This window comes from Ursus americanus, chromosome 16 (assembly GCF_024610735.1).
Source record: "Ursus americanus isolate L20-20 chromosome 16, mUrsAme1.1.p, whole genome shotgun sequence".
NCBI classification, from domain to species: domain Eukaryota; kingdom Metazoa; phylum Chordata; class Mammalia; order Carnivora; family Ursidae; genus Ursus; species Ursus americanus.
In genome coordinates this window covers 31,210,089-31,237,915 of record NC_142142.1, presented here as the reverse complement: position 1 = coordinate 31,237,915, position 27,827 = coordinate 31,210,089, and the positions used below count along the sequence as shown (strand labels likewise).

Genomic DNA, 27,827 nt, shown 5'->3' with positions numbered 1-27,827 from the left:
ACACCGGGAAATGAGAAAGTACAGGGTATACCTTTGAAATTTCTTAGATCGCAATCTGAGAGCACATCCTATTGTTCTGTTGACAGAGCCTAAACGCCCTGCCCCGCATCTTACCGGCCGTTGATCGAGATGGCACACTGGCCGCATCTTTATTTTGGCCCTCTCCAGAAGCAGAAAGGACTCCATTGAATTATGATTAATATTCTGGAAGCAAAAACCTCGAATGAGTCTTCTGGGAAGACGCAGGGCTGATTAGTTGTTTTTCAGGACTGCTAAAGAATGTTTACGGTTAGAATCAATGATACTATTCCCTTGTCATTTAAAAAATGTGCCAGCCCCAGGGCTGGGCCTGAGGGGTTTGCTTATGCCCACAGCTGATGGAAACCTCAGCCGGGGCCTCTGAGTGCTTGGCAGGAGTGGGCTCGCACACGAAGGACCAGGCCTTTATTTCCAGGCTTTATTTCATTCTTTAAAATAATTTTTTTCACAGTTTAAAACATAACTTACAGCTTAACATTTCCAGTGGCCACTCTAGAACATAGAATTTTTTTTGTAAAATAGGCAAAAAAACCCTTCAGACTCTGGAATCAAACACTTTCCACAAGAATGTTCAGGATGGAGGGAGCTTTAAAAGTGCAAAATAAAGAAACGGAAAGCCGGGGGGCTAACTTATTCATGAGTTTTGGGGGGCAGTTTATTTTACATTTGGGTTTGCCCACAGAGGACTTTCCCTGGGTATGCTTCCCCGTTGCTTTTTCAAGATTTTATGTTTAAGTATTGTCTACAGCCAACACGGGGCTCAAACTTAACCCCAAGATCAAGAGTCAGTGCGGTCTACCTCCTGAGCCAGCCAGGCGCCCCTCCCTTTCTCCTTTTATTCTCAAGATGACCACCCCTGACTTCTGACAAGCTGAAAAGTTCAGTTCTGGAAAGTAGGGAGTGTGAAAGACGACACACAGACTCCAGCAGCCGCCCAGATCCAAACCAGATCCTGCTGATAGGCCTTCTGTGTGAAAGAGGAGAAAGAGGTAATCAGATGACCCTTGACCCTCTTTGTTCTGACACATCCCCCCTGCTTCCTCGTGGGGCCTGGCTCCTGGGACTGCTGCCTGGGGAAAGGACACGTGTGTACAGGAGGTGGTCCGAGGGCGAGAACCTTCTCTGTGGCAGGCGCTCCGGCTACAAATCAGTTGTGTGGACCATCTGCTCTCTTGCTTTTTGAATGGAGTGGCGCCTTTAGAGTCCTTCTGGAAGGTCACAGAACTCCTGTCCGACTACTCCAGAAGATCTCTTCTTGTAATCTTATATTATTTAGAGAAAGGCCTCTTACCAACTTCTTCAGGCAAATTCTGATTTGCCACGTGGCAAGTAGAAGAGATGTAGACACTGGGGACTTAAGGAAGAGAGGGAATGTTCTAGCTTTCCTTCACGTCTGTGTGGGTGAATTTGCAGTTGGAGGCTGCGGACTTAGCTCCTGACCTCGGCCTCCCCCATAACTAGGGGTGCCTTTGGTCTGTAGCTAAGAATGTTGGAGAGAGAAAGGAGAATGGAAAATAAATCCATGCCTACTTTAAAGCTTGCCAAATGGAAGCCGGGATGGAGACACTTTCAAGTAAACACAGTGACTAACAAGCTGAGAGAATGAGAGCCAAGACCAGTTGTGATCCAGTCCCTCATTTCACCTGGAGCCCCAATACCCCAGAGCCTTCTCTCACTTGGCAGCGCTCCATAGAGCGCTTATTGCTTTCCAGATCCTTGAAGAATCCTCATGCTTTCCTTCAACTGTTTGCTGAGCTCTGGGCATACTGTGGGTTTCCCAGGATACCCTGCCTGTGAGGGAGGTGAGCGCCAAGCGCTCCTAAGCCCACTTGGGAGAGCTCGGGGGCCTGACTGGAGGTGTTGGTGACTGAGGGGCAGAGATCGAGGCCTCAGCTCATGTTCTGGTCACACCACCACCGGGCGGCTCGCTTTCACACAGGTACCATCACCCACTTGTCAGGAAGCCGTCTGGACACCAGCTGCTGCCCACAGTGGGGATGACCTTGTGGGTTCCTCACACTGGCCTAAGCTGGGGCCATAGGAGGGAAAATCCAGTTAATGCTGGAGTAAGAGAGGAAGAGAAAGGCAATCTTCTCCCTCTTCCTGTGTCCAGTGCTGGTCCCCCAGGCACGAGTGAGACTCCTCTCCCTAAAGTTTCCGGCCCAGGGCCTGCTGCTGCCCCAAGCACCTCACCAGGGCCCCCAGCAGCCTCGCTGCCTCCACCTCTGCACGGCAGGAGGATCGTGGAACTTCTCGGGGCAGCTGCCATGGCAGAGGCGGGAGGGACAAGCAGGGCGGGAAAGAACACTAGTGCTTGCCCAGGGCTGGCTGCGCAGTCAGTCTGGACACGCTCTGGCCTCGGCCCCAGAGCGTGGGGAGCAAGCAGCCAGGCCTCCTTGAACTCCTTGCAGCGCTAGAGCTGACTTTGTCCAATCCAGGGTCCTCAACGCCACGCAGTCGATGTTCACATCCACAGTGTCTTCAGGAGTGGGTGGCCAAGGCCAGGTTTGCTCCTCTTGTTGGAAGAAGGACATTTTCCTCTTGAGGTAGGAATGTAACTGGGGTGGCCCTGGCTAACACTCGACATCCTGCAGCTCGATGTCCTCAGTGGCGCTCTCTGCAAAGCAAAAGGCAAGCCCGTCAGGTGCCGATCAGCCACGGGGGGTTTGTTGGGGAGACCAGGCTAACACGCACCACCCCCGGCCGTGGAAGCGTGAGGGGACGCTCACGGGGCCCAGAGAATTACCTCTGAGCTTGTGTCTTCTCTTCCTCTGGAATTTGTACGCGCACTTATTACAGACCCACATGAGGCTGATCAGCAGTGCGGCCACAGCAGCGAGAAAGGCCAGGAAGACAGCGACGAAGTGGAGGTCTTCATAGAGGATCTCTACGGGGCGGGCAGGGCAAGGGGGAGAGAAGGTCTCTTTAGTACCACGAAGTAGCTCCCCCACACGCGGGCAGTTCAGAGGGGTGCCCGGGGCCCCGTCTTACCCGACACGTGCAGCACGATGGTGCCAAACTGGCTGCTCCCCAGGTGCTCCGTCACCGTGATGACGTAGTAGCCGGAATCCCTCACGCCCACGCTGAAGAGCTGGATGGAGCCGTTGTCAAAGGTGCAGAGTCTGTCCTTGTGGCTTTGGGAGATGTTGGCCTGAGTCCCTGGTTTCCACTCCACGATCTTCTGTGCCCCCCAGTTGGACGTATACTTCCACTCGATGGTGGGGACGCCATGGCAGGAGTACTCCACCGAGAGCAGGATGTCTTCCTCCACTGTGGCATTGATGGCGGACTGGGGGATGTAGAGTGACACGCCCTGACCTGCGGGATGGAGCGCCAGATGGGGGGCAACTTATATGTGAACTTACAGGGCAGTGAAGTGCCATGATTCGTTAATTTATTTAGCAAATATTTACTGAGCACCTGTTACGTGCCAGGCTTCTAGGTTCTGGTGCGGGCGCCATAGTAGTGAATGTTACAGACTGAGTATTTGTGTCCCCGCCGCTCACCCTGAAATTCCCGTGTTGAAGCCCCAATCTCCAGCGTGACTGTATTTGAAGATGCAGCCTCCAAGGAGGTAATGGAGGTTAAATGAGGTCATGAGGATGGGGCCCTGATCCAACAGGATTAGTGTCTTTATAAGATGAGACACCAGAGAGCTCTCTCTCTCACTATCTCTCTACAGGAATGCAAGAGGGGAATGAGAGAAAATACTCTGAGAGGCTGTAGCAAGAATGCGGCTGTCTACAAGCCAGGAAGAGCGCTCACCAGAAACTCAACGGTGCTAGGACTTTCCAGCCTCCGGAACTGCGAGAAAATAAATTTCTGGTGCTTAAGCCCCTCGGTGTGTGGTATTTTGTTATGGTCTAAGACTGTGAACAAGACACAAGATTCTTGTGTCCTGGATGAACAGTGAACCTCCGTGGAGGCTCCATTCTATAAGGCAGACACACAAAGGTGAAATAAATGCGATCATTTTAGATAATGACAAGCGTTTTAAAGACAAAACAACAGGGCACTAGTGACCAGTGGGGGCGGAGATGGCACGCGGCATTAGAGAGAATGGTCAGGGAAGACTTCATGGAGGAAATGACATTCGAATGGAGACCTGAAGGACAGGCAGTGTGTGCAGAGACTCATGGGAGGAGCGCCTTGGGCAGAGGGAGCAAGCACAAAGGCGGAGGTGAGGGCGAGTGCTGGTGTGTCTGAGGGACAGAAAGAAGGCCAGCATGCGAGAATGCAGTGAGCAAGGCCAAGAGACAGTGAGGCTGCAGAGCTGGCAGGACACAGGCCGTGCCATGAGGGGTAGGCGTGGGGTTTTATTCGAGGCTGATGGGAGCAAGGGGGGGCTTAGGTGGGAGGTGACATTCCCCATTAAGCTTGAAAATGTCTGCTGTGGAGAACATTCTGGGGGTGAGGGGACAAGAGCCAAAGCAGGAAGAGCAGTCAGGTGGCGGCTACAGGGGACAGAGGAAAGATGGAGGAGTAGCCTCGCAGAGCGTGAATGGTGGTCTGATGTGGGCCATGTATTCAGAAGCAGGGAGGACAAAACATGCTGACGAGCTAGGTGGGGGTGAGGCAGGGGCATCAAGCAGAGGTTCGTGCGTGAGCGTGCAGATGTGTGTAGCGCCGTTGACTACGGTTCGGTGTGGAGGCCGTTGTACACATCATAAGTAGGCACCACACACGGGCTCCACGCCAACCACTTTACACACACCGTCTCATCAAGGTCTCACGCACAGCCTACTGCAATTCCATCAAGCACAGAGCAAGCCTCGTTGTCAACAGGACTAAGGAGCTGGTCAAAGTTCGTTCTGCAAGGCTGAGAGTCACACAGGGCTGCTTGCTCCAAAGCTCACATATGTAACCTCTCAGCTCGAATCAATAGTCAGTGGTTGGCGGTGGACAGCACAGAATGTGACAAATGCCCCCACACCCTGAGAGGACTGGTCAGAGCTGGCTGGAGACTGGATAATGAACAGGGCAGGACTGAAGCTTGGAGCCCAGCCCTCGGTTTGCACCTCCACTTCCTGTTTGGCCCCCTCAATCTTTGAGAGCCCAGCTGCCCCACACCCCTGCCACGTGGCTCCAGGTAACCACACCAGCTACTCTTCCAGGCGTTTCTCACTGTTGTTTCCTCACCCCCAGCACATTCCATTAGTGTTCCTCTCCTAAAGCTCTTGGCTAGGTGACTAGAAATAATCTAATAAACGTCATGCTGAAAAATTGAGACATGGTAATGGTTTTCAAGAGTTACAATGGCCAAGTAACAGAAACACATTTTCTCCCAACTCTATTTTAAAACATGTTAAATTCAGAGAAAAGTTGAAAGGAAAGTACAATTAATAGGTACCCTCTCCTTAATTCACTAGTTATGAACGTCTTGCCACCTTTACTCTTTTTCTCAGGAAGGAAACAGAGGTCAAATTCCAGGTCAGCCCTTAGAGGGCAGGAGTTATGTATTTTCTTCATCTCTTTGTCCTCTAACACAATCCCTAAACACATAGTGATTGGTCAATAGGTGTTTGCTGAGTCAATGAACAAGTGAATGACAAAGTATTTATAACAACAAGAAGGGTGAGGTTTCCTGACAGAATGTTGCTGCTCCAGTGGTCTGAAAAATGAGCACCTCTAAAAGGTGACGCACGCATGTAAGGAGGACTGTGATTTAGTCAGACTTTATGTGCCAGTTCCTATAACGTATACTTACTGTACTTACCAGTCCGCCCCTAATGTTTTACATGAGTCAGCAACATGCCCATGTAGCTAGGAAATGGAAGAGATGGGACTTAAATGCAGTTCTGTCTGATTCAAAGCCCTGTGTTTTTCCCGAAAGACACCACCAAAATATTATAAATAATAAATGAATTCAGTACAGTTGCAGAATACATAATATATAGAAATTGGCTGTATTTCTATATACTATAATGAAGCAACACAAACAGAAATCAAGAACACATTCCATTTATAACTGCACTAAAAAGAAGAGAATACCTAGCAATAAACTTAATCAGGGAGGTGAAAGACCCCAGTGAAGAAATCAAAGAGGAAATAAAAAATTTAGAGACCAATAAAAATGAAAACACAACAATCTAAAATTTGGGACACAGCCAAAGAGTTCTAAGTGGGAAGTTTATAGCAATATAGGCCTACCTCAAGAAACAAGAAAAGTCTCAAATAAACAATCTAACCATACACGTAAAGGAATGAGAAAGAGAAGAACAAAGCCCAAAGCTAGTAGAAGGAAGACAATAAGGACTAGAGCAGAAATAAGGAAACTTAAAAAAAACAGTAGAAAAGATAAATGAAACCAAGAGCTGATACTTTTAAACAATAAATGAAATTGATAATCCTTCAGCCGGACTCACTAAGAAAAAAAAAAAAAAAAAAAAGGAAAAATCTAAACCAAAACCAAAACCAAACCAAACAAAAGAGAGAGGCCTCTATTAATCCAATCAGAAATGAAGTAGCAGTAACAACCGATACCACGGACGTACAAAGAGTTACCAGAGAATAGTATGAAAATTTACATGCCAACAAATTGGGCAACCTAGAAGAAATGGATAAATTCCTGGAAACCTACACTCTTCCACAAATCAGGAAGAAATGGAAAATCTGAACTGGCCAATTACTAGTAATAAAATTTAATTGGTAATAAAAAAACTCACAACGAACAAAGTCCAGAGCCAGATGGCATACAAGTGAATTCTACAACACATTTAAAGAAGATTTAATACCTATTCTTCTCAAACTATTCCAAAAATAAAAGAGGAAGGAAAACTTCTAAATTCACTTTATGAGGCCAGCATTACCCTGATACCAACACCAAAGACACTACAAAAAAAAAAAAAAGAAAAAGAAAGAAAGAAAGAAAGAAAGAAAGAAAGAAAGAAAGAAAGAAAAGAAAAGAAAACTACAGGCCAAGATCTCTGATGAACATAGATGCAAAAATCCTCAACAAAATATTAGCAAACAGAATTCAACTATACAGCAAAAAAGTCATTCAGCACAATCAAGTCGGCTTAATCCAAGGATGCAAGGGTGGTTCAATATCTGCAAATCATTCAAGGCGATACCACATTAACAAGAGGAAGGATAAAAACCATGATTATCTCAACAGATGCAGGAAAAGCATTAGACAGAGTACAACATGCGTTCAGGATGAAAACCTCAACGAAGTGGGGTTAGAGGGAACATACCTCAACATGATAAAGGCCACACGTACTAGCCACAGCTACAGCATCCTCAGGGGTGAAAAACTGAAAGTGTCTCCTCTAAGATCAGGAACAAGACAAGCGTGTCCACGCTCACGACCCTGATTCAACACAGTACCGGGAGTCCTAGCTACAGCAAGCAGACAAGCCCAAGAATTAAAAGGATCCATACTGGTAAGGAAGAAAAAATGGTCACTCTTTGCAGATGACATGATGCTGTATATAGAAAATCCTGAAGACTCCACCAAAAACTGTTCGAACTAATAAATGAATTCAGTAAAGTTGCAGAATACGAAATTAACATACAAAAAGCTGTTGCATTTCTATACACTAATAATGAAGTAGCAGAAAGAGAAATTCGGAAAACAATTCCATTTACAGTAGCACCAATGAGAATAAAATACCTACAAATAAATTTAACCAAGGAGGTGAAAGGCCTATACTTTGAAAACTATCAGACCTTGATGAAAGAAACTGAGATGACACAAACAAGTGGAAAGATATACCATGGATGGGAAGAGTTAATAGCATTAAAATGTCCGTATTACCCAAAGCAATCTACAGATTCAGTGCAATCCCTATCAAAATGCCAACAGCATTTTTCACAGAACTAGAACAAATAATCCTAAGATTTATATGGAACCACAAAAGACCCTGAATAGCCAAAGCACTCTCTAGAAAGAAGAGCAAAGTGGACGGTATCACAATCTCAGATTTCAAGATATACTACAAAACTACAGTAATTAAAACAGTATGCTATCAGGGCGCCTTGGTGGCTCAGTCAGTTAAGCAACTGCCTTCAGCTCGGGTCATGATCCCAGTGTCCTGAGATTGAGTTCCTTGTCGGGCTCCTTGCTCAATGGGGAGCCTGCTTCTCTCTCTGCTTGTGTGCTCTCTCTCTCTGACAAATAAATAAATAAATCTTAAAAAAACCAAAACCAAAACAAAACAAAGTATGACATCGACACAAAAACGGACACAGATCAATGGAACAGAATACAAAGACCAGAAATAAATCCACAGTTATATGGTCAATTAACCTATGACAAAGGGTGCAAGAATATACAATAGGGAAAAGACAGTACCTTCAATGAATGGTGTTGGGAAAACTGGACAGCTAGATGCAAAAGAATGAAACTGGACCACTTTCTTACATCATACACAAAATTTAGCTGAAATGGATTAAAAACCTGTGAGACCTGAAACCATAATACTCCTAAAAGAAAACAGAGGCAGTAACCTCTTTGACATTAGCCTTAATGTGTGCCAAGGTCTGCGAGTTTTCCCAGGATTGGGGAGTTTCAGTGCTAAAAGCAAACCAGGTCAGCCGGTCACCCTGAGCCTCAGAGAAATGTCATAGAGGAAAGAGAAAACGCCAAAGTGGATTTCTGAGGCACCCAGAGGTGGGGTGCAGAGGCAGAGCTGAGGGAGGACCAATGCTACTCTTCCCTGACCCCTCTGGCTTCCTAGCCCATCTCCACAGTCTGCAATCCCACTGCACCCCTCCCCCACACCCCAGTCACTGAATGCTGCCCCCACCTGCCATTGCTTGCTCTGCCCCAGGATGCTGGCTCACGGGTACTGGCCTGGGGAAGAGTATTATTATTATCCCCATTTTACAGAGGAGCAAACTCAAGTTCACGGAGGTTAGGGAATTTGCACCACGTCACAGTCAGTGGCTGAGCCAAGAATGAAATCCTGTGTATTTTCCACTGTCCCAGTAATGAGCCAGGAAGCTCGCAGGAGCTGGGGAAGGGAGAAGACACTCGTTGAAACGGAAGCTTGCAGAATACAATTTTAAAAGTGTGGCAAAGAGAGGAAGTGCAATTGGGGCCGGGAGAACCATGAGGCCACCCAGGGCGGCAGGATGGGATCCTCAGCTCCCTGCCCTGCTGAGTAGGAAGCCCAGGGTATAGCCCGAGGAATCTGGGGCGAGCTGGAGACTGTGTGTGGGAGCTAGCCCGCGGGGCACAGAGGACCCAGGCTGCTATTCAAACAGAGGCTCAGCAGGATCCGAACTGGGCTTCTGGAAGGGCCATCTGGCAGCAGACTGAGCCTTTCTACACATCGCTTGCACTGCCCAGAGCCCACCACCCATGCTGTCCTAGGTACCTTCCAGAGAAGCCACAGCTGGAACCCAAACAGTGGGGGGCAGCCCCAGGCCCTGCACCGGGGTTCAGGGGGCAGCAGCAGGAAGGGCACGTGTGCATAGTAGGTCTGCCCTGGAACTCCTTTCCTATCATCCGGCTCAGAAACCCCAGATCCCAGCACAGTGCCTGGCACTTTGTGGGCGTTCCCAACATATGTGTACCAACGAACAAATAAAGACATGTGTGCTCTGCCCGTCCAACTGCTGCCCCTCGGGAGAGATCGGGAACAGGGGGATCTGTGTGCAGCTGGCGGAGGTGCTGGTGAGACCCCTTCCCAGCCCCCATCTGTTGAGTGTCAAAAAGCTCAGAGGAGAAACAGCTGTTTTTTTTGGTTTTGTTTTTGTTTTTTAAAGATTTTATTTATTTATTTGACAGAGAGAGACAGCCAGCAAGAGAGGGAACACAAGCAGGGGGAGTGGGAGAGGAAGAAGCAGGCTCCTAGCAGAGGAGCCTGATGTGGGGCTCGATCCCATAACGCCAGGATCACGCCCTGAGCCGAAGGCAGACTCTTAACCGCTGTGCCACCCAGGCGCCCCAGAAACAGCAGTTTTAAGCTGCAACTGAAACATCCACGTTGCTGTCTAACTTCTGTCATTCTTGAGACAAGCAAGCCTGGAATTTCGGAAACCGAGTTTCGAGTAGAAGGTCAGCAGAGCAACTCGGAACATTGGGACTTCTGGGTTTAGATGCCATGAACAGTGTTGAAGACCGATGTCCACTCACAGTTTACTATCCCTGCTGTTAGCAGAGGTAGTAATGCCCCTCTCAGTGCCTGATTACTCAGGGACCACAGCTCAGCGCATCCCGATGGAGCTCCCTGGTGATCTTGCTGGATACGGCCTTGGGGAGCCAAGATGTCAGCCAAACCCAAACAACACGGACAGAGGCAGGTTTAGGTGGAGGCTTGAAGTCCGCTCCCTTTCGTCAGGTTTCAACCAGAAAATATATTTATCACTGCAAAGTAGCACTAGTCACCGTGACTGTTGTTAGTAACCACCTGTTGGGTCCTAGCTGCCCCAGGCAATGATCACAGCCCATGAAAGCCAGGCTGGGAAAGTCAAATGACTGGGCCACTGTCAGCTGAGAAAGATGAAGAAGTTTGATAACGTTATATTGTCAGAAGCATGCAGACGTCACCCTCAAACATTACAGTGGGGATTGTAAATGGGCGTAATCTTCTCAGAGGGCAATACGGTAAAATCTATAAAAATTATTAGCACATACCTCTTGATCCAGAAACTCCACTCTTATGAACTGATCCTGCCAGTGATAAGGGCACAAGTGCATGTTTCGTCTCTGAAGCAGTTTGGGTGATTGTAGCAGCAAAAGACTGGAGACATCCCATGTGCTCACTCGGAAGGGACCAGTAAAGGAAAACGGGCTCTTACGCTACTCATGACACTTCTGCCACCAACTACCTGGAGCGAGCGCACACCCCACAGGGTCAAGCGCCAGTCTGACAAGACGGTCCCGCTTCAGACACCCACCACAAGTCCATGCCCCCTGTAATGCTGACCAACTGGCTATAAATCAGGTTTCCACACCCCCTCCTCAGGTTCAATACTTTGCCAGGATGGCTCACAGAATTTTGGAAGCACTTCACTCACTATTACCCGTTTATTATAAAGGACACAACGAGGACGCCTGGGTGGCTCAGTTGGTGGAGCACCTGCCTTCGGCTCAGGTCACGATCCTGGGGTCCTGGGATCGAGCCCTGCATGGGCTCCCTGCTCAGCGAGGAGTCTGCTTCTCCCTCTGCCCCTCCCCCCATACGTAAGCGTGTGCACACTCACGTACGCGCGCTCTCTCTCTGAAATAAAATCTTTAAAAAAATATAAAGGACACAACTCGGGGACAGTGACACAGAAGAGACGCACAGGCAGGTTTGTGGACTGGGTTCGCACCTCCGTGCTCTCTCTGGCAGTACCACGCTCCTAGCACCTTGACGTGCTCACCAATCCAGAAGCTCTCCAGACTTCCTCGGTTACGGTCGTGGGGGAGGCTGCTGGACCCAGGGGGACTGATGACTTCACTGTGTTGGTGGCTGACTCATCCCTAGCCTCTCTCCTATCCCCTGAGCTCCAAGCCTCTAATCCCGCGGTTAGTTCCTCTGTCAACCAGCCTTCCTCTTCCAAGAGCCACCTCCTTAGCAAACAAAAAGATTTAGCACTCCGGAGATTCCAAGGATCTTAGGAAGTTTTTGTATCAGGAATCAGGGCGTAAGACCAAGTATTGTCACAGGGGAGGCGCCTCTCACTCCTATCGCCCAGGAAATTACTAGGGTTATAGGGGCTCTGAGTCAGGAACCAGGCAGAGGAGACCAGATACGTATTTCTTACTGTGTCACACCTGGCTAAACAAATTATCAATATTCACATTCTAATACTACAGAGACATTTAAAAAATGCGATACATCGATATGCCCTGATACTAGATTATCTCAAAATCATGAAAAACACAAGGCAGCATCACACACAGAGGATACTTCTGGTTAAGGAATGAGGTGTACATACACGCACACCCCTGGTCATCTGTATCCGGCTCAGAAACTCTCCGGGACGGTGCTCTAAAACGAGGGCTGTGGCGGTCTTTGGGGAAGGACTGCGTGTCCAGGTAGAAGAAAGCCTTACATTTCATTTTATACCCTTCTGAACAGTTGGGACTATTTTAGCAAGTCTGTGAATTGCTTAAAAAATAAAAACAGTGTGGGGGCGCCTGGGTGGCTCAGTCGTTAAGCGTCTGCCTTCGGCTCAGGGCGTGATCCCAGAGTCCTGGGATCGAGCCCCACATCAGGCTCCTCCGCTGGGAGCCTGCTTCTTCCTCTCCTACTCCCCCTGCTTGTGTTCCCTCTCTCGCTGGCTGTATCTCTCTGTCAAATAAATAAATAAGATTAAAAAAAAAAAAACAGTGTGATCCTAAAAATACATAAAAGGCATGCCAAGGGTCTAAGCCGCAGGGTTTTTGCATTTGAAAGTTAGTAATTCACGAGTGCAGAGTTAACAAAGGGTTTCACAGCACTGTCTCCACCTGGGAGGCCAGCAGGAGACCGGAGTTGAATAAAGAACTATGCTTTTTGCTTATTTGATCATTACTTCAGGGAGGACTCGGAGGCCCAGAGGCATTACACAGAAGCCAAGGTCTCGCCAAGCAGAAAACCAGAGCTCAGGCTGGAAACCGAGGTTCAGGTTTTCAGTGCCCCACTGCTGCCTCGAATACAATACTGAGTACGAGTCACACCTCTTTTACGTTTCCCAGAACAGCACAAGGCTCAGTGCTGGTAGAGACCTGAAAGGCCCATGTCACTAGAAGCGACAGTCCCCCTTCCCTAGGCTTGCCAGAATGGCAGCTGCTAGCCACATGCCTTTTTTAAAAAAGATTTTATTTATTTGAGGGAGAGAGAAAGAGGGCGAGCGTGAACAAGCAGGGGGAGCTGCAGAGGGAGAGAGAAGCAGACTCCCCACTGAGCAGGGAGCCCCACGCAGGGCTCCATCCCAGGACCCCGGATCATGACTTGAGCTGAAGGCAGACGCTTAACCACCGAGCCACCCAGGCGCCCCGAGCCCCACGCTACTGAGTCTTGAACTGAGATGTGCTCTAAGTATAAAATGCACACTGGGTTTTGGAGACAGTACTTCGTGCGGTAAAAGGAACGCGACAAGATCTCAGCAATTCTTTTACATTGATTCCATGTTAGAATAATATCTTGGGTAATAGCTTGGGTATACTGGGCTAAAAATATATTATTAAATTACACCTGCTTCTTTTTACTGGTTTAATGTGGCCACTAGAAAATTCAAGAGTACATGCGGTTTGCATTGTATTTCTATTGGACAGCACTGGTTTAGATGAGTACTTCTCCGCTGCCTTGCAAACAACATCCCGTTCTCTTGAAGTGGCTCTACCCTCTCCTCTTCTCAACAGCATGAGAGGTCCCCAAGTCTTTTTTTTTTTTTTTTTTTTTTAGGTTTATTTGAGAGAGAGTGAGAGAGATCACAGAAGGAGAGGAAGAGGGAGAAGCACACTCCCTGCCGACTGACTTGGGGCTCAATCCCAGGACCCTGAGATCATGACCTGAGCCCCGAAGGCAGCCACTTAACACACTGAGCCACCCAGGTGCCCCCACCCATCTTTCTTCTTCATTCTTCAAACATGTTAGCAACTCTGTTGGGGGGTATGGCATCTTTGTAAGTACCTCCAGCATCTCCCTGGACAACCCATCCAGTACCCTTGCCTACCAGAACATTCTCCCTCAGCCTTCAGTGAAGCAGAGCTCGGATCACAGCCTTCTCTCATTTCAGTTTACTGTTCAACTGCTCCCACCAGCCTCATCAGTCCTTCCCCTCCACTCCCGCCGCTTCTCCCCATTCATAATCCTCACTTCCCTCCCTGGCCAGCCTGGCTTCCAGGACCCGTTATGTTCCAAGCACTCTTGCCAATTCTTTAAACTCCACTGACCTCTGTGTTTTCACCGTATCTGCCCAGACGTGGATCAACAACGCTCTACTTCCTCTCTGCTCAAACCTGAGCAGTCAACACCGTGGGAGACCGTCCCGCAGGAGACACTCCCACAACAAAGCACACGGTTTCCAGCATACATTCATGAACATCACATTCAAGAGGGCCCTCCGTACTGCCAATCTCACAATGGTTTTTTCATGTAGATTTACTCCCTTTTCCACGATTACTCTGACCAGGTCCCTCCAATCTCTTTAGACCTCCAAATTCCTCTTCATTCTCAGCTAATGACCTTCTCCTCCCAAGCACTGCGGACCACCTCTCCTACTTGAAACATGCTTGTGCCTTCCCGGCCTGCCACACTCATCAGGAATCCTGGTGTCCCTCCTGGCTACTTCTCGGGCCACAGGGCGGTAGCTCTGCCTTCTCCTCAGACGCTGGGAGGGCGCACCTGCCTGTGAGAGCAGAGGGCAGCAGAGGAGGGCAGGGCGCGGGCTGGGGAAGGCCAAGCGCTTACGCTCTGTGGAACCAAGAGACCGGGTGCTGTGCGGACGGCACCACACCCTGGCTGGGTCACCCTGCACAGCCCTTTACCTCTCTGACCCGCCATTTCCTCATTTGTAATTAGGGACCATCACCGTTCAGCTGTCAATGATCCAATAATAAAAAAAAAACGCCCCAAACCATGTGGGTGTGAGAACTTGACAGCCAGGAACAACTCCAAAGGTCACAGGAGGAGCTCCCTTCCCTGATTTCTCACCCAGACAAAGCCCAGATTCCAGGCCATGAGAATTCAATCGAGTGTCCTTTCATTCTAAAAGCACTTAGGCTGGGAAGCGAAGGGACTAACATTTACAGGGCACCAGCTCGGTCACGTGCTGTGTGTGCAAGGCCGTCGTTCATTTGGGGCCTGAGGCCCCGCGGGCAATCTTTCTCAGAGCCCCCACAGAGAGGGCCTTTCAGCTGGCCTCCTGGCCACAGCGGACTGGACCAAGGTGGGCCACTTGACCTCATCTACTCATTCCCACCATAGCTAAGAATCCTGATAGAATCCGGACATCCTCGTTTGAACATTAGATCATCTGGGGAAGCTTTTAAAAATCCTATCCCGGGGCCACCTGGGTGCTCAGTCGGTTAAGCCTCTGCCTTCGGCTCAAGTCATGATCTCAGGGTCCTGGGATCCAGTCCCGTCTAGGGGCTTCCTGCTCCTTGGGGAGCCTGCTTCTCCCTCTCCCTCTGCCTGCCACTCCCCCTGCTTGTACACACCCGTTCTCTCTCAAATAAGTAAAGAAAATCTTAAAAAAAGAAATTCTTCCCCATATTAATGAATTCAGAATCTTTCGGGGCGGTGGGGGCAAGGGGAGGAGGGCTCAAGGCCTCTGTGATTTTTTAAAGTGCCAGTGTGCAGCCGAGACTGGTAACTACCGAGTGAATCCACACTAAGGGGTTAGCAGCTGAAGCTCGTAGTCCTTCAAAGGGGCACTTAACAAGGCCTAAAGCCAAAGCAGGGAAGGGCTGCCAGGTGAGAGAGGAATGTTTGAGGCACCTGTGACAGGCCTTTCAGTGAGATATTTGGGGGAAAAGAATTTTTCTGGCGTCCCTCAAACTTCATTATTTTTAGCAATGCTTGGGGGTTGGGCAGGAATTCCGCTGCCCTCCACTTCCTCCAGGGCTAGAACGCGGTAGCTTTCTACATGTGGCTTCATCAGAGTCGCTGGAGGGCCTGGGAAATGAAGTAGGTTAGGGCTGAGGCCTCAGAGTTGGCATTTTTTTTTTTTTTAAGATTTTATTTATTTATTTGACAGAGAGAGAAGCAGTGAGAGAGGGAACACAAGCAGAGGGAGAGGGAGAAACAGGCTTCCACCGAGCAGGGAGCCCACTGCAGGGCTCGATCCCAGGACCCTGGGATCATGACCTCAGCCGAAGGCAGACGCCCAACGACGGAGCCACTGAGGCGTCCCAGAGTTGGCATTTCTAACAAGTTTCTAGGTAATGCCGCTGCTGGTCCCAGGATCACACGGTTAGAACTTTGGCAGTTCCGATTCTGCAAGCCCTTGGGGTGCAGGGGGCACGGAGGAGGCTCCCAGCATCCCTGTAGGCCAGCCCCTCCTACTCCAACACGGATAACACCACTCACACCACTTACGCCGTGCAGGGGACCCGCCTCTGCTGCCGAACTTCTCATCCTGGAGAAGGGAAGACGTGGGCCACCCGGTCTTCGCCAGAATGATGATCAGTGGGTAAAGACTGAAAGGAGGCAGGTTCTGGCAAACAGGACTGAGGCTGTGTGGGTATAATGGATGCATTCATGGACTCTGGAGTCAGAATTTAGGTCTGCCAATAACAGCCATGTGATCTGGGGGTAAATTCCTTAGTTGCTGTCACCCTCCGTTACCATACTTATGAACTAAATATACTGTAATAGGGCTGTGCTCACCTCCTGAGGCAGAATGAGGTTTCAGTGAGACAATGCATGTAGGGAGCTGAGCACAGTTCCTAACACGTGGTGACCGCTCAATAAATATCAGCTAAAACTAATAAAGTTCTTCAAAGATCCGCTGAGCTGCTCACTGAGGTAGTGAGCTCCCCATCCCCAGGGGTGTGTAAGCAGAATCTGGAGTCAGACTAAAGCAGTATATTTGAGAGTGGGAGCTGGCGTGTTGGTGGAGGAGCCTGGTCCTTCCAGCCCAAACCACATAGCAGGTATAGACTGGAATGGGCATTTGTAAATCTGTGATTTCCTTGTGGAAGTCTGCAAAGAGCCTGAATGACCTGAAATTCCTCCTTGTGCAATTCCTTCTGGAATCTTCCTACCATAAGCAAGAGCCGCCCTTGCTGGAAAGCTGAACTCTTTTGAATGGCCATGGGCTGCATTTCTACTCAGATGCCAAGAAAGCCAAGCATGGTGGAGGCGGCCGGCTGGTCCTGCACGGCCTGGGGGTGGGGCACGGCCCAGTTTACTGTCTGTGCAGCGGGGCTGCAGGACTCGTAGTTGGGCCTGGGCCAGTGCGCAGCCTGGGGAACTGAAAAGTGGGTTCTCAGCTACCTCTGCAGGTTTTGTGTGTGGAACAGGAGGACTAAAGAAGAAACGAGGTGTGGTGACATCGCAACATTCCTTGGGAGGAGTTTATAGGATGCCTGAAGGCCCTCGGCAGGGGGGTGTAGAGCAGTCAAAGGATTCAGGCACACTCATGACGGGGTGCCGCGGTTAGGGTGTGGAACTGCTCCTTCAGAGAGACTAAAGGGCCAATTCCTCTTCATCCCGTTGATTTTAGTTTAAACATCACTTCTTCCAGGAAGCCTTCCCTAATCTCTCAACACCAGGTTAGTTTCCCAGCCCCGTGTTCCCACAGCAACCTGTTCCCAGGCCCTGTAATTCCTCTTGATCAATGGCTCATCCTAGATCACCTAGGTCAGCTCTGAACCCACGGGCAGATCCGTCTTGTTCACTGCTACTCCCCAGGGCCCAGGGCAGTGGCTGGCCCATTGGACTTTCCATAAGCCCCTAACGGAATGAAAATCTCTAGGCAAGTTCCTCAACCTCTCTGAGTCTCAGTTTCTTTATCTGTAAAATGGGGACTAATTGCATCTATTTGCAGGATTATGCGCCGGTGAATGTTTTCTTTCCAGCAGCTGTTGCAGAGCACGTGCTCGATACACAGTCGCACACGCTTTGTCTTGTAACTGTTATTAACAACTACAGAAGCTCAGCACGCCTGGGTGGCTCAGTTGGTTAAGTGTCTGCCTTCAGCTCAGGTCGTGATCCCAGGGTCCTGGGATCGGTCCTGGGATCGAGTCCCACATCGGGCTCTGTGCTCAGCAGGGAGCCTGCTTCTCCCTCTCCTTCTGCTGTTCCCCCTGCTTGTGCGGTCTCTCTCAAATAAATAAATAGAATCTTTAAAAAAAAAAAAAAACCAAACCAATTATAGAAACTCAGGAGAGACTGGCTTTTCTCCACTTCAGTCAGCTGGAGGCTATTATAAGTGATCTTTCTAGACCACACACCCAGTTGTGTCTCCCCTGGCTCTGAAAGACGTCAATAATCTGCTCTCCACTGTCTTTTCCAACCCCATCTCTCAAGACTCTTCACCACCCAATTCCAGTTCACCAGACTATGGGCCATTCTGGGCCTTTTTCTCCTCTTTCTCAGCTGAGACACCCCCCCCTCAGGTGTGTGCTCACTCCAGGCCCCTCCTCTGCCAGGGCCCCCCAGTCTCCTGGGGCACAGTTCCCAGCCTGCCTTGCGTTCACTTTAAAGGAGTGACGGCCCATCTCCCTGCTGGAAGGACAGGCAGGCACTCGGCTCACTTAGGTCTGAATTGCCAGTGCCCCTCAGTGTGTGAGTTGATGGAAGGATGGCTAATTCAGGTTGGGGTGACAAACCGAATCGACCGTCTCCTTGACATAAAGGAATAAGCTCTGGTTCAGGAACCCCTGAAATCCCATCCCAAAGTACGTAGAAGGCATGGTGATGGCAACAGGGAAGAGCGGGTCTGCTGTTCTGCTTCTGGACATCAGCTCCCAAAAGGAATGTGACCCATTCCCCTGGTGAGCCTGGGGCAGGGGTATTATATAGGTGCAGAAGGGCAAATCATCAGGGGAGCCTCACGTGTGGTCCCCAGTCCCTGCTTGGTGCCAATGGACCCACATCTCCCTCCTGCGTCTCTGGCACTAGTGTAAGGGTCTTTCAGAGGAACTATTCCAGCACCCTCCACCTAAGACCCAAAGTCTTGCCAAGCTCTATTCCACTACCTGCTACAGAACGTCTAAGATGAAACAAGAAGAAACTGGCAAGTGTAGGAAGAGCCCGTTTAACTCAAGAACAGCCCCCTGCTGCTGGAGCCAAAGAAGAAAAGGTGGCAATGCTGTGTCTGTGTTTGTGATTTCCTGTTACTCAGAACTTTCTTCCTCCTTGCACACCTGGCCACCTCCTACTTGGCCCTCCAGGCTTGGTGTTCCAGAAGCCTCTTTCCAGCTCCAACCAAGTGAAGTAAATCCCTTTCTCTGTGCCTCCAGGGCATCTAACATCAAATCATCAGGTTGGGATCTGACTTCCCCCCGGGCCACTGCCGAGTTTCCTCAGCTCCGGGGCCTCTCACGTGGTGGGCGCTCAGGAGCTATTTACTGAGCAAACCCCACTCCCAAGCAAAGCAGTCTTGTCTCCTGCCCTAAGCCTGGTGGGGAAATTTCCATAGGTCTGCCAGGATAAAACCATAAATAAGACATAAGTGAGGGGCGCCTGGGTGGCTGAGTCGGTTAAGCGTCTGACTTCTGGTTTCGGTTCAGGTCACGATCTCAGGGTCGTGAGACGGAGCCCCATGTCAGGCTCCACACTCAGGGCAGGGTCTGCTTGAGATTCTCCCTTCTTCTCCCTCTCCCGCTCGTGCTCGCTCTCTTTCTAAAAAGTAAATAAATAAATCTTAGAAGAAAAAAAGACGTGAGACTCCGCTACACAACGGTGGGTGTTCTGAGAACAGAAGGTGGAAGAAACACGCGCACTTCCTGACAAGCCGTTTCCCTAGGACAAGACTAATGGAAGGGACCTAGAAATGGCCTAGTCCAGGAGCACTGCTTGGCCACACATTAGAATCACCCACAGAACTTAAAACCAAAACAAAGCAGTACTGGGCCCTGCCCTTGGAGATACCTCCTGACTCTAGAGTAGGGTGTGAGTGTCCGTAGGTCTCACAAGCCCCCCAGGTGGTTCTAATGTGCAGCCCGGACTGAGAACCACCAAGCCAGCCCACCCTCCTTGCCCTGTGCACTTGGAGGAGGAAGGTGACTTGTCCATGTGCAGGGTTTACTGTCAGCACTGGGACTGGGACTGGGACCCGTCACCCAGGCTCTGCCTCTCCAGCCAGCTGAGGATTCCCTGGGAAGTCTCAGAGCCGCCAGTCTCCTGTGGGGGCAGCAGGGCAAGGGCCTGAGCCCCCCACCCCGGGTGCACCTCAGCATGGGGAAAGGCCAATTGCTTCTTGCACCATGCGTGAAGGAGGAACGTCCTGTGCTCCCTTTACGGTCCAGTGTCTCATTCCCCTTTGCCCACAGGGCTGACTGGTGCCTCCCCGGCCCAGCAAATCAGTTATAGCAGAAAGTCATTTTCCAACTCTGAACTTGCCAGTCTAGCCTCTCTCCTACCCTCATTTCTTCTGGATAAGTAAGTACATTCCTGCTGCAAGCCCATTTTCCAGGGGGAAAAGCAGGTGCACGCAGACCAGGGTCCCGAACACAGTGGACCAGGGACGTACACCGCAAAAACAAATACCACACAGGGAAATGGTGGCTTTGAACAGTACAGTAGACCAGACAGACTAACAAATATGTACAGAACATTCCATCCAAAAACAACAGACTGCGTATTCTTTCAAGTGCACATGGAACATTCTCCAGGATAGGTCACACGGTAGGCCACAAAACAAGTCTCAATAAATTTAAGAAGACTGATATTATATCAAGCATCTTTTCCACCACAGCCATATGAAACTACGAATCAATTACAAGAAAAGCACTGGAAAAAACGCAAACGCCTGGAGGCTAAACAGCATGCCACTAAACCAGTCAAGAAAGAAATCAAAGAGGAAATGAAAGAAATCCATGAAGACAAATGGAAATGAAAATACAACAGTCCAAAATCTTTGGCATAGAGCAAAGCAGCTCTAAAAGGGGAGTTTATGGCAACAGGTCTACCTCAAGAAACAAGAAAAATCTCAAGTAAACAACCTAACCATACACATAAAGGAGTTAGAAAAAGAACAAAGCCCAAAGCCAGTGGAAAGAAGGAAAACAAGAAAGATTACAGCAGAAATAAGTGAAGTGGACTGAAAAAACAGTAGAAAAAATATTAATGAAACCAAGAGCTGGTTCTTTGAAAAGGTAAAATTGATCAACCTTTAGCCAGACTCATCAAGAAAAAAAGAGAGGACTCTTAATCAAATCAGAAATGAAGGAGGAGAAAGAAAACCAACACCACAGAAATACAAAGCATTATAACAGCATATGGTGAAAGTGTATACGCTAACAGATTGTACAGCCCTGAGCGGATGAAGTCCTAGAAACTTACGTTCTTCCACAACTGAATCAGGAAGAAATAGAAAATCAGAACTGACCAACTACTAGTAATAAAACTGAATCAGTAATCAAAAACTCCCAATGTGATGACTCATTACCCCTTCGGTGGAAGTTATATTAGAAGACGGCAAACTCTACAACTCGGCATTCTTTTGAGAGTTGAAGGTTTCATCCCCGCAGCCACCACCCTCCCTTTAGAGGAAGGAAAGAAAAAGGCAGACGCAAAATTGAAACTGGAAAACTTACTCCAGCCAATCAAAGAACGTCAAGTAGCCTCGGACTTGTGATTATGCTAAGGGACATGTCAACATTGTGATAATCTTATTTACTTCTCTGGGTAGGGAAAATAGTGTGCGGTTGTTTGTTTAAGTAACAAACATGCTGGGGATGTTTGCTCTTACTGCAGAATGTTTTGATATAAAACTTCAGCCTGGGGGAGAAAAGAAAAAAAAAAACTCCCAATAAACAAAAGTCTAGAACCAGATGGCATCACAGGTGAATTCTACAACACATTTAAAGAAGATTTAATACCTATTCTTCTCAAACTATTCCAAAAATAAAAGAGGAAGGAAAACTTCTAAATTCACTTTATGAGGCCAGCATTACCAAAACCAAAGACACTACCAAAAAACAAAAAAAAAAGAAAGAAAAAGAAAAAAAAAAGAAAAGAAAGAAAGAAAGAAAAGAAAACTAAAGGCCAGTATCTCTGATGAACATAGATGCAAAAATCCTCGACAAAATATTAGCAAACAGAATTCAACTATACAGCAAAAAAGTCATTCAGCACAATCAAGTCGGCTTAATCCAAGGATGCAAGGGTGGTTCAATATCTGCAAATCATTCAAGGCGATACCACATTAACAAGAGGAAGGATAAAAACCATGATTATCTCAACAGATGCAGGAAAAGCATTAGACAGAGTACAACATGCGTTCAGGATGAAAACCTCAACGAAGTGGGGTTAGAGGGAACATACCTCAACATGATAAAGGCCACACGTACTAGCCACAGCTACAGCATCCTCAGGGGTGAAAAACTGTAAGTGTCTCCTCTAAGATCAGGAACAAGACAAGCGTGTCCACGCTCACGACCCTGATTCAACACAGTACCGGGAGTCCTAGCTACAGCAAGCAGACAAGCCCAAGAATTAAAAGGATCCATACTGGTAAGGAAGAAAAAATGGTCACTCTTTGCAGATGACATGATGCTGTATATAGAAAATCCTGAAGACTCCACCAAAAACTGTTCGAACTAATAACTGAATTCAGTAAAGTTGCAGAATACGAAATTAACATACAAAAAGCTGTTGCATTTCTATACACTAATAATGAAGTAGCAGAAAGAGAAATTCGGAAAACAATTCCATTTACAGTAGCACCAATGAAAATAAAATACCTACGAATAGATTTAACCAAGGAGGTGAAAGGCCTATACTTTCAAAACTATCAGACCTTGATGAAAGAAATTGAGGATGACACAAACAAATGGAAAGATATACCATGGATGGGAAGAATTAATAGCATTAAAATGTCCGTATTGCCCAAAGCAATCTGCAGATTCAATGCAATCCCTACCAAAATGCGAACAGCATTTTTCACAGAACAAGAACAATTAATCCTAAAATTTGTATGGAACCACAAAGATCCCAAATAGCCACTCAATCTCGAGAAAGAAGAACAAAGCTGAAGATGTCACAATCCCGGATTTCAAGATATACTACGAAACTGTAATAATCAAAACAGTATGGTACTAGCACAGAAACAGACACAGAGATTAACAGAACAGAATACAAAGACCAGAAATAAACCCATAATTATATGGTCAATTAACTTCCAACAAATGAGACAAGAATATACGATGGAAAAAAGACAGTCTCTTCAATAAATGGTGTTGGGAAAACTGGACAGCTACCTGCAAAAGAATAAAACTGGACCATCTGCTTACATCATACACAAAAAAGAACTGAAATGGATTAAAGACCTAACTGTGAAACCTGAAGTGATAAAACTCCTAAAAGAAAACAGAGGCAGTAATCTCTTTGACATCAGCCTTAGCAACATTTTTCTAGCTATGTTTCCTCAGGCAAGGGAAACAAAAGCAAAAATAAAGACTCAGGACTACACCAAAATAAAAAGCTCTTGCACAGCAAAGCACACCAGCAAAACAAAAAGGCAACCTACCGAAGATATTTGCAAATGATATATCCCATAAGGGGTTAATATCCAGACAACCCGAACAACCTGATTTAAAAATGGGCAGAAGATCTGAATAGCCATCTTTCCAAAGAAGACATCCAGAGGGCCAACAGGCACATGAAAAGATGCTCAACATCACTCATCACCAGGGAAATGCAAATCAAAACCACGAGATACCACTTTGCACAGGTCAGAATGACCAGTATCAGAAAGACAAGAAATAGCAAGTGTTGGTGAGAATGTGAAGAAAAGGGAACCCTCATGCACCTTTGGTGGGAACATAAATTGGTGCAGCCACTGTGGAAAAGAGTATGGAGGCTCCTCAAAAAATCAAAAATAGAACTACCACGTGATTCAGTAATTCCACCACTGGATAATTACCCAAAGAAAATACTAATTTGAAGACACTAATTTGAAAAGACATATGTACCCCTACGTTTTTTTTTTTTTATTTAAGATTATTTATTTATTTATTTGACAGAGATAGAGACAGCAAGAGAGGGAACACAAGCAGGGGGAGTGGGAGAGGAAGAAGCAGCCTCCCAGCGGAGGAGCCTGATGTGGGGCTCGATCCCAGAACGCCGGGATCACGCCCTGAGCCGAAGGCAGACACTTAACAATGCTGCCACCCAGGTGCCCCTACCCCTACGTTTATTGCAGCATTATTTACAACAGCAAAGATATGGAAGCAGCCCAAGTGTCCACTGACTGAGGAATGGATAAAGAAAATGGGGTGTTACGTACACACACACACACACACACACACACACGCACACACAATGGAGTATTACTCAGCCACAATAAAGAGTGGTATCTTACCATTTCTGACCACATGGATGGACCTAGAGGGAATTATGCTAAATGAAATGAGTCAGACATGGATAACGCACATACCATATTATTTCACTTGCATGTGGAATCTAAAAAGCAAAACAAATGAACAAACAGAAAGAGACTCTCACAAACACAGAACTGGTGGATGCCAGAGGGGAGGTGGGTTGGGAGGTACAGTCATAAAATAAACACATCATGGAGCTGAAAAGTACAGCATAGGAAATACAGTCAATCATTTTTTATAGGAAATACAGTCAATCATTTTTTATTTTTTAAAAAGATTCTATTTATTTATTTATTTATTTATTTATTTATTTATTTATTTAGAGCATGTGTGTGAGCGGGGGTCCGGGAGGGGCAGAGGGAGAGGGTTTCAAGTGGCCGCGCTGACCACGGAGCCTCACACAGGGCTCAATCTCATGACCCTGAGATCATGATCTGAGCAGAAATCAAGAATTGGACGCTTATCTGACGGAGCCACCCAGGTGCCCCCAGTCAAACATTTTCTAATAATGTTGTTGGTGACAGATGATGACTACACTTATCGTGGTGAGTGCTGAGTAACATACAAAATTATTGGATCAATATGGTGTACTCCTTAGGTACTCTACCATTGCATGCCAATTATACATACATACATACATACATGTTAAAGGAAAAAGTCTTACAGGGAATGAAATATATAGGTATCCTCAGGTCCTCCTGATAATGGAGAAAGGACGGTCTCCGGCCTGCAGCACCCCTCCCAGATCTCCCTTGGAGATAGATCAGAAATGAAGAAATCTGGATGACCTTCTGTTTGAAAGTCCTTACCCCTCTGTCAATCGCTTCATTGAATCCTCCAAGCATTTTTCTGAGCACTATCCCTGTGGAAAGGAAGTGTGTGTCCTGGGGCTACCTGTCAGCCTGGAGGCGGCCCCAGCCTTCCGTGTTGTCCAGATCATGTGCCTATCACTAGCACTGCACGCGTCATCCTGTAGTGGGGGCTGCTCTCACCTGAGAGAGGGTTAAACACTGAAAGTTTCAATGTCCACCAGGACAGGGCTGGCTAAGTACAAGCTAGAATATTTATACGATGGCGTAGGTACAGCAGTCAAGGGGAATGAGCAAGATCACTGCTTCTCAATGTGGACAGAGCCGAAAAGAAAATGGGGTAAGCACCAGGTTGCTGAAGCACTTTGCATTGACGGTCCTCCTGCACTGACTCTCCTTCCCCTTCCCCTTCCCACTCGTCCCACCTCCAGAGGAGCCCAGAACCCACAGCTCCATTCTAGTTGAGATTGGTCCTGGCCTATCCCTCCGCGGACCCAGACTCAGCCCGCTCTCTGTTCCCCTGTTCTCCTGGGGACTGGGCCACGAATGACTCAGTGGGGCCAGTTCTCAGGTCTGGGTTCTGAGCCTCTAGGGCTTCCAGAACGTTCGCACCTCCTGCCTCTCCCAGCCCACCACTGCAAACTGGCACTCTTGTTTGCTCGCCTGAGGGCATGACCACGAACTAGGTTTCCCCACGTGGCCTGCTTCCTACAGGCAGAGGGTGCCATGAGTGAGAGTGAGTGAATTATGCACTGTGGCTAATGGCTGGCTCCCGAGCGACGCGAGCATCTGGACGGATGTTGTGTAGAACCGCGGTTGGAAGCAGGTTGGAGGGTCGAAAAACAATTGAAAAGCTCACTGCCACGCCAAACACATCCACCTACCTGAAGGACTAACAACTGGTTATTTCTTGCTCAACAGGCAGCCAGAAGTATGTGCCCTATCCCAGTCCTTCTAGGTTTCTGAGACCTGCAGTATCCCAAGCTAGGCTCTGGTCAGAGCGGTGTAAGGGTCCAGTGCTAGACTGCCAGAGTCTGGACCCCAGCACCACCACTGACTAGCCGATATGCAAGCAACAACCTCCGCGTGCCTCAGTTTCCTCACTTGTGAAACAGGGACAGAGTAGCACTTAGCACTTAGAGGGTTGCTTTGTGGATTCAAAGAAGTCTTGTCAAGTCGGAGGGGATGGTGACTGCGTACGTGCTTACTAAGTGCTGGCTCTAACTATAGGTCCTCCCACCTCCAATGGCCCTGGCTGGTTACTCTAAATCTCAATTGACTAATCTGTAACATGGGAATGACAATAACATTAATGATTAGATGAGAAAGCAAAACTGTGATACAATCCGTGGTTTGTGTGGGCGGGAGTTCATGCGCTGTGAGTTACTTTAAAACTCATCAAACTAGGGAGAGCCTAGGGCCGACCACCCAACGCCCACCGCTCGTGCACAGTGGCGAAGACCACCTCCAGCCTGAAGAATTCAGGCCCCAACACCCAACCCAAGCCCCCAGAACCCCTTTTCTTCAAGATTCGGCTGTGGGTTCGTCTGCGTGAGGGGGAGGCCTACAGAACGTCGTGGGGACTGGGGAAGCCCGCCGGAGGGCGAGGGGTCCCCACCGTGGGGCGCGAGGTCCCCACCGTGGGGCGCGGGGCCCGCGTGCCCTTGGGGTCGGGAACACCTCAGCTCCAAGTCTGGTTATTATTCCAGGAAAAAGAAATAGAAAATACCGCAGAGGAGGCGGCCAAGGGGCCGGGAGCCGGTTATCTCCCCGCCGACTTCCGGCTCTGATAACGCCCGGCCGGCCGGGGCCGGGGCGGGCACCCCGAAGTGGCCCAGGGTGCCAGGCCGGGAGAGCCTCCACTTGGCCGGGTCCCTCCGGCCTCAGAGGACGCGCCCAGCCCCGGCGGGAAGCAGTGCGACCCCTGCCAGCCGGGGCCCCCGAGGTGGGCTAGGGCCTGTGGCCGGGCAGCCGCGACACCCGGGACCCGCCCGCCGCTCCGCACTGCTCCGCCGCCACCCCCCTCCCAGGCTCCGCCGCCGCCCCCCGCGCCGCCCCGCCCCGCGGTCCCCCGCTGCGCCCCGAGCCTCCCCGTCGCCCCCTGCCGCGCCCCGAGCTCCGCCTGCCCCCGCGCCGCCCCGCGGTTCCCTGATGCACCCCGAGCCTCCCCGCCGCCCTCTTAGCGCCGCCGCAGCTCCACCGCTCGCGTCCCCGCGCCGCCCCGCGGTCCCCCGCTGCGCCCCTAGCCTCCCCGCCGCCATCCCCCTCCAGAGCTCCGCCGCCGTCCCCAGCGCCGCCCCGCCTGCCCCCCCCCCCCGAGCCCTGCCGCTGCTCCGCCGCCCCCAGCGCCGCCCCGAGCCTCCCACCGCCACCCCCAGCGCCGCCCCGCGGTCCCCCGCTGCGCCCCGAGCCGCCCCGCGCTTACTTTGCAGACACCCGGCTGCAGCCAGGCAGAGGGCGAGGAGCCCCAGGGATATGCCGCGGTTCTTCTTACTCCCTCTCGGCAGAGGCCTCATGAGCAATCCCTGGGCGGCTCGGGGCGGGCATTGGGCTCCCAGCGGCGCGGCGCGGCGCGGCCCGGCTGTGCTCTGTCACCGCCGCTGTGTTGCTCCCGCCCGCCCGCCGGCCGCCTCTGCCCTCCTCCCCTGAGTCCGCAGGTCCTCTAGGGCCAAATGCAGATGAGCTGGTTGTACTGTGATTGAGCCAGTTCCCAAGAAGAGGGAAGGAAAGAGAAGAGACAGAGAATGGGAAACGGTGAGAATGCATACACTCAGAAGTAAATAATGACAAGTAATGAGCCGTCTCCTTCCGTTCACACCCAGTTTACTGGTACTGATTCCAGATTCAGCTGGATGCTGGATGGCAGGAAGGAGGGAAAGTACTAGCTGTTGCCTGGGGACCAAGACAGACCCTCTAATGGCTCCATGGGCAAGGAGAAGGCTTTTAGGAAAGTGAGGTGACAGCCTGGGGTGGAGGGGTGAGAACAGGGGACGATAAGGGAGTCTCAGGCTGCTGTGGGTGGAGCCATTGGATACTAGTGATATCCATCCACCACCGGTCAT

The 27,827-nt window shown here is 49.3% G+C and overlaps 1 protein-coding gene across 2 annotated transcripts; it reads right to left on the bottom strand.

The window, feature by feature from the left end:
- Positions 1-27,827, bottom strand: VSTM5 (V-set and transmembrane domain containing 5). Of its 2 annotated transcripts, none has more exons than XM_087868242.1 (4): positions 27,536-27,827; positions 3,031-3,357; positions 2,786-2,926; positions 1-2,656 (listed from the first exon to the last, which is right to left on the bottom strand). In XM_087868242.1, exons 1-4 carry the CDS (start codon positions 27,825-27,827, stop codon positions 2,613-2,615), a joined length of 804 nt encoding a protein of 267 aa, XP_087724368.1. In that variant the 3' UTR covers positions 1-2,612. The 2 variants fall into 2 exon arrangements, with proteins under 2 accessions (XP_087724368.1, XP_045646731.2); XM_045790775.2 differs by lacking the exon at positions 27,536-27,827 and adding an exon at positions 27,191-27,462 and having other exon boundaries at positions 3-2,656.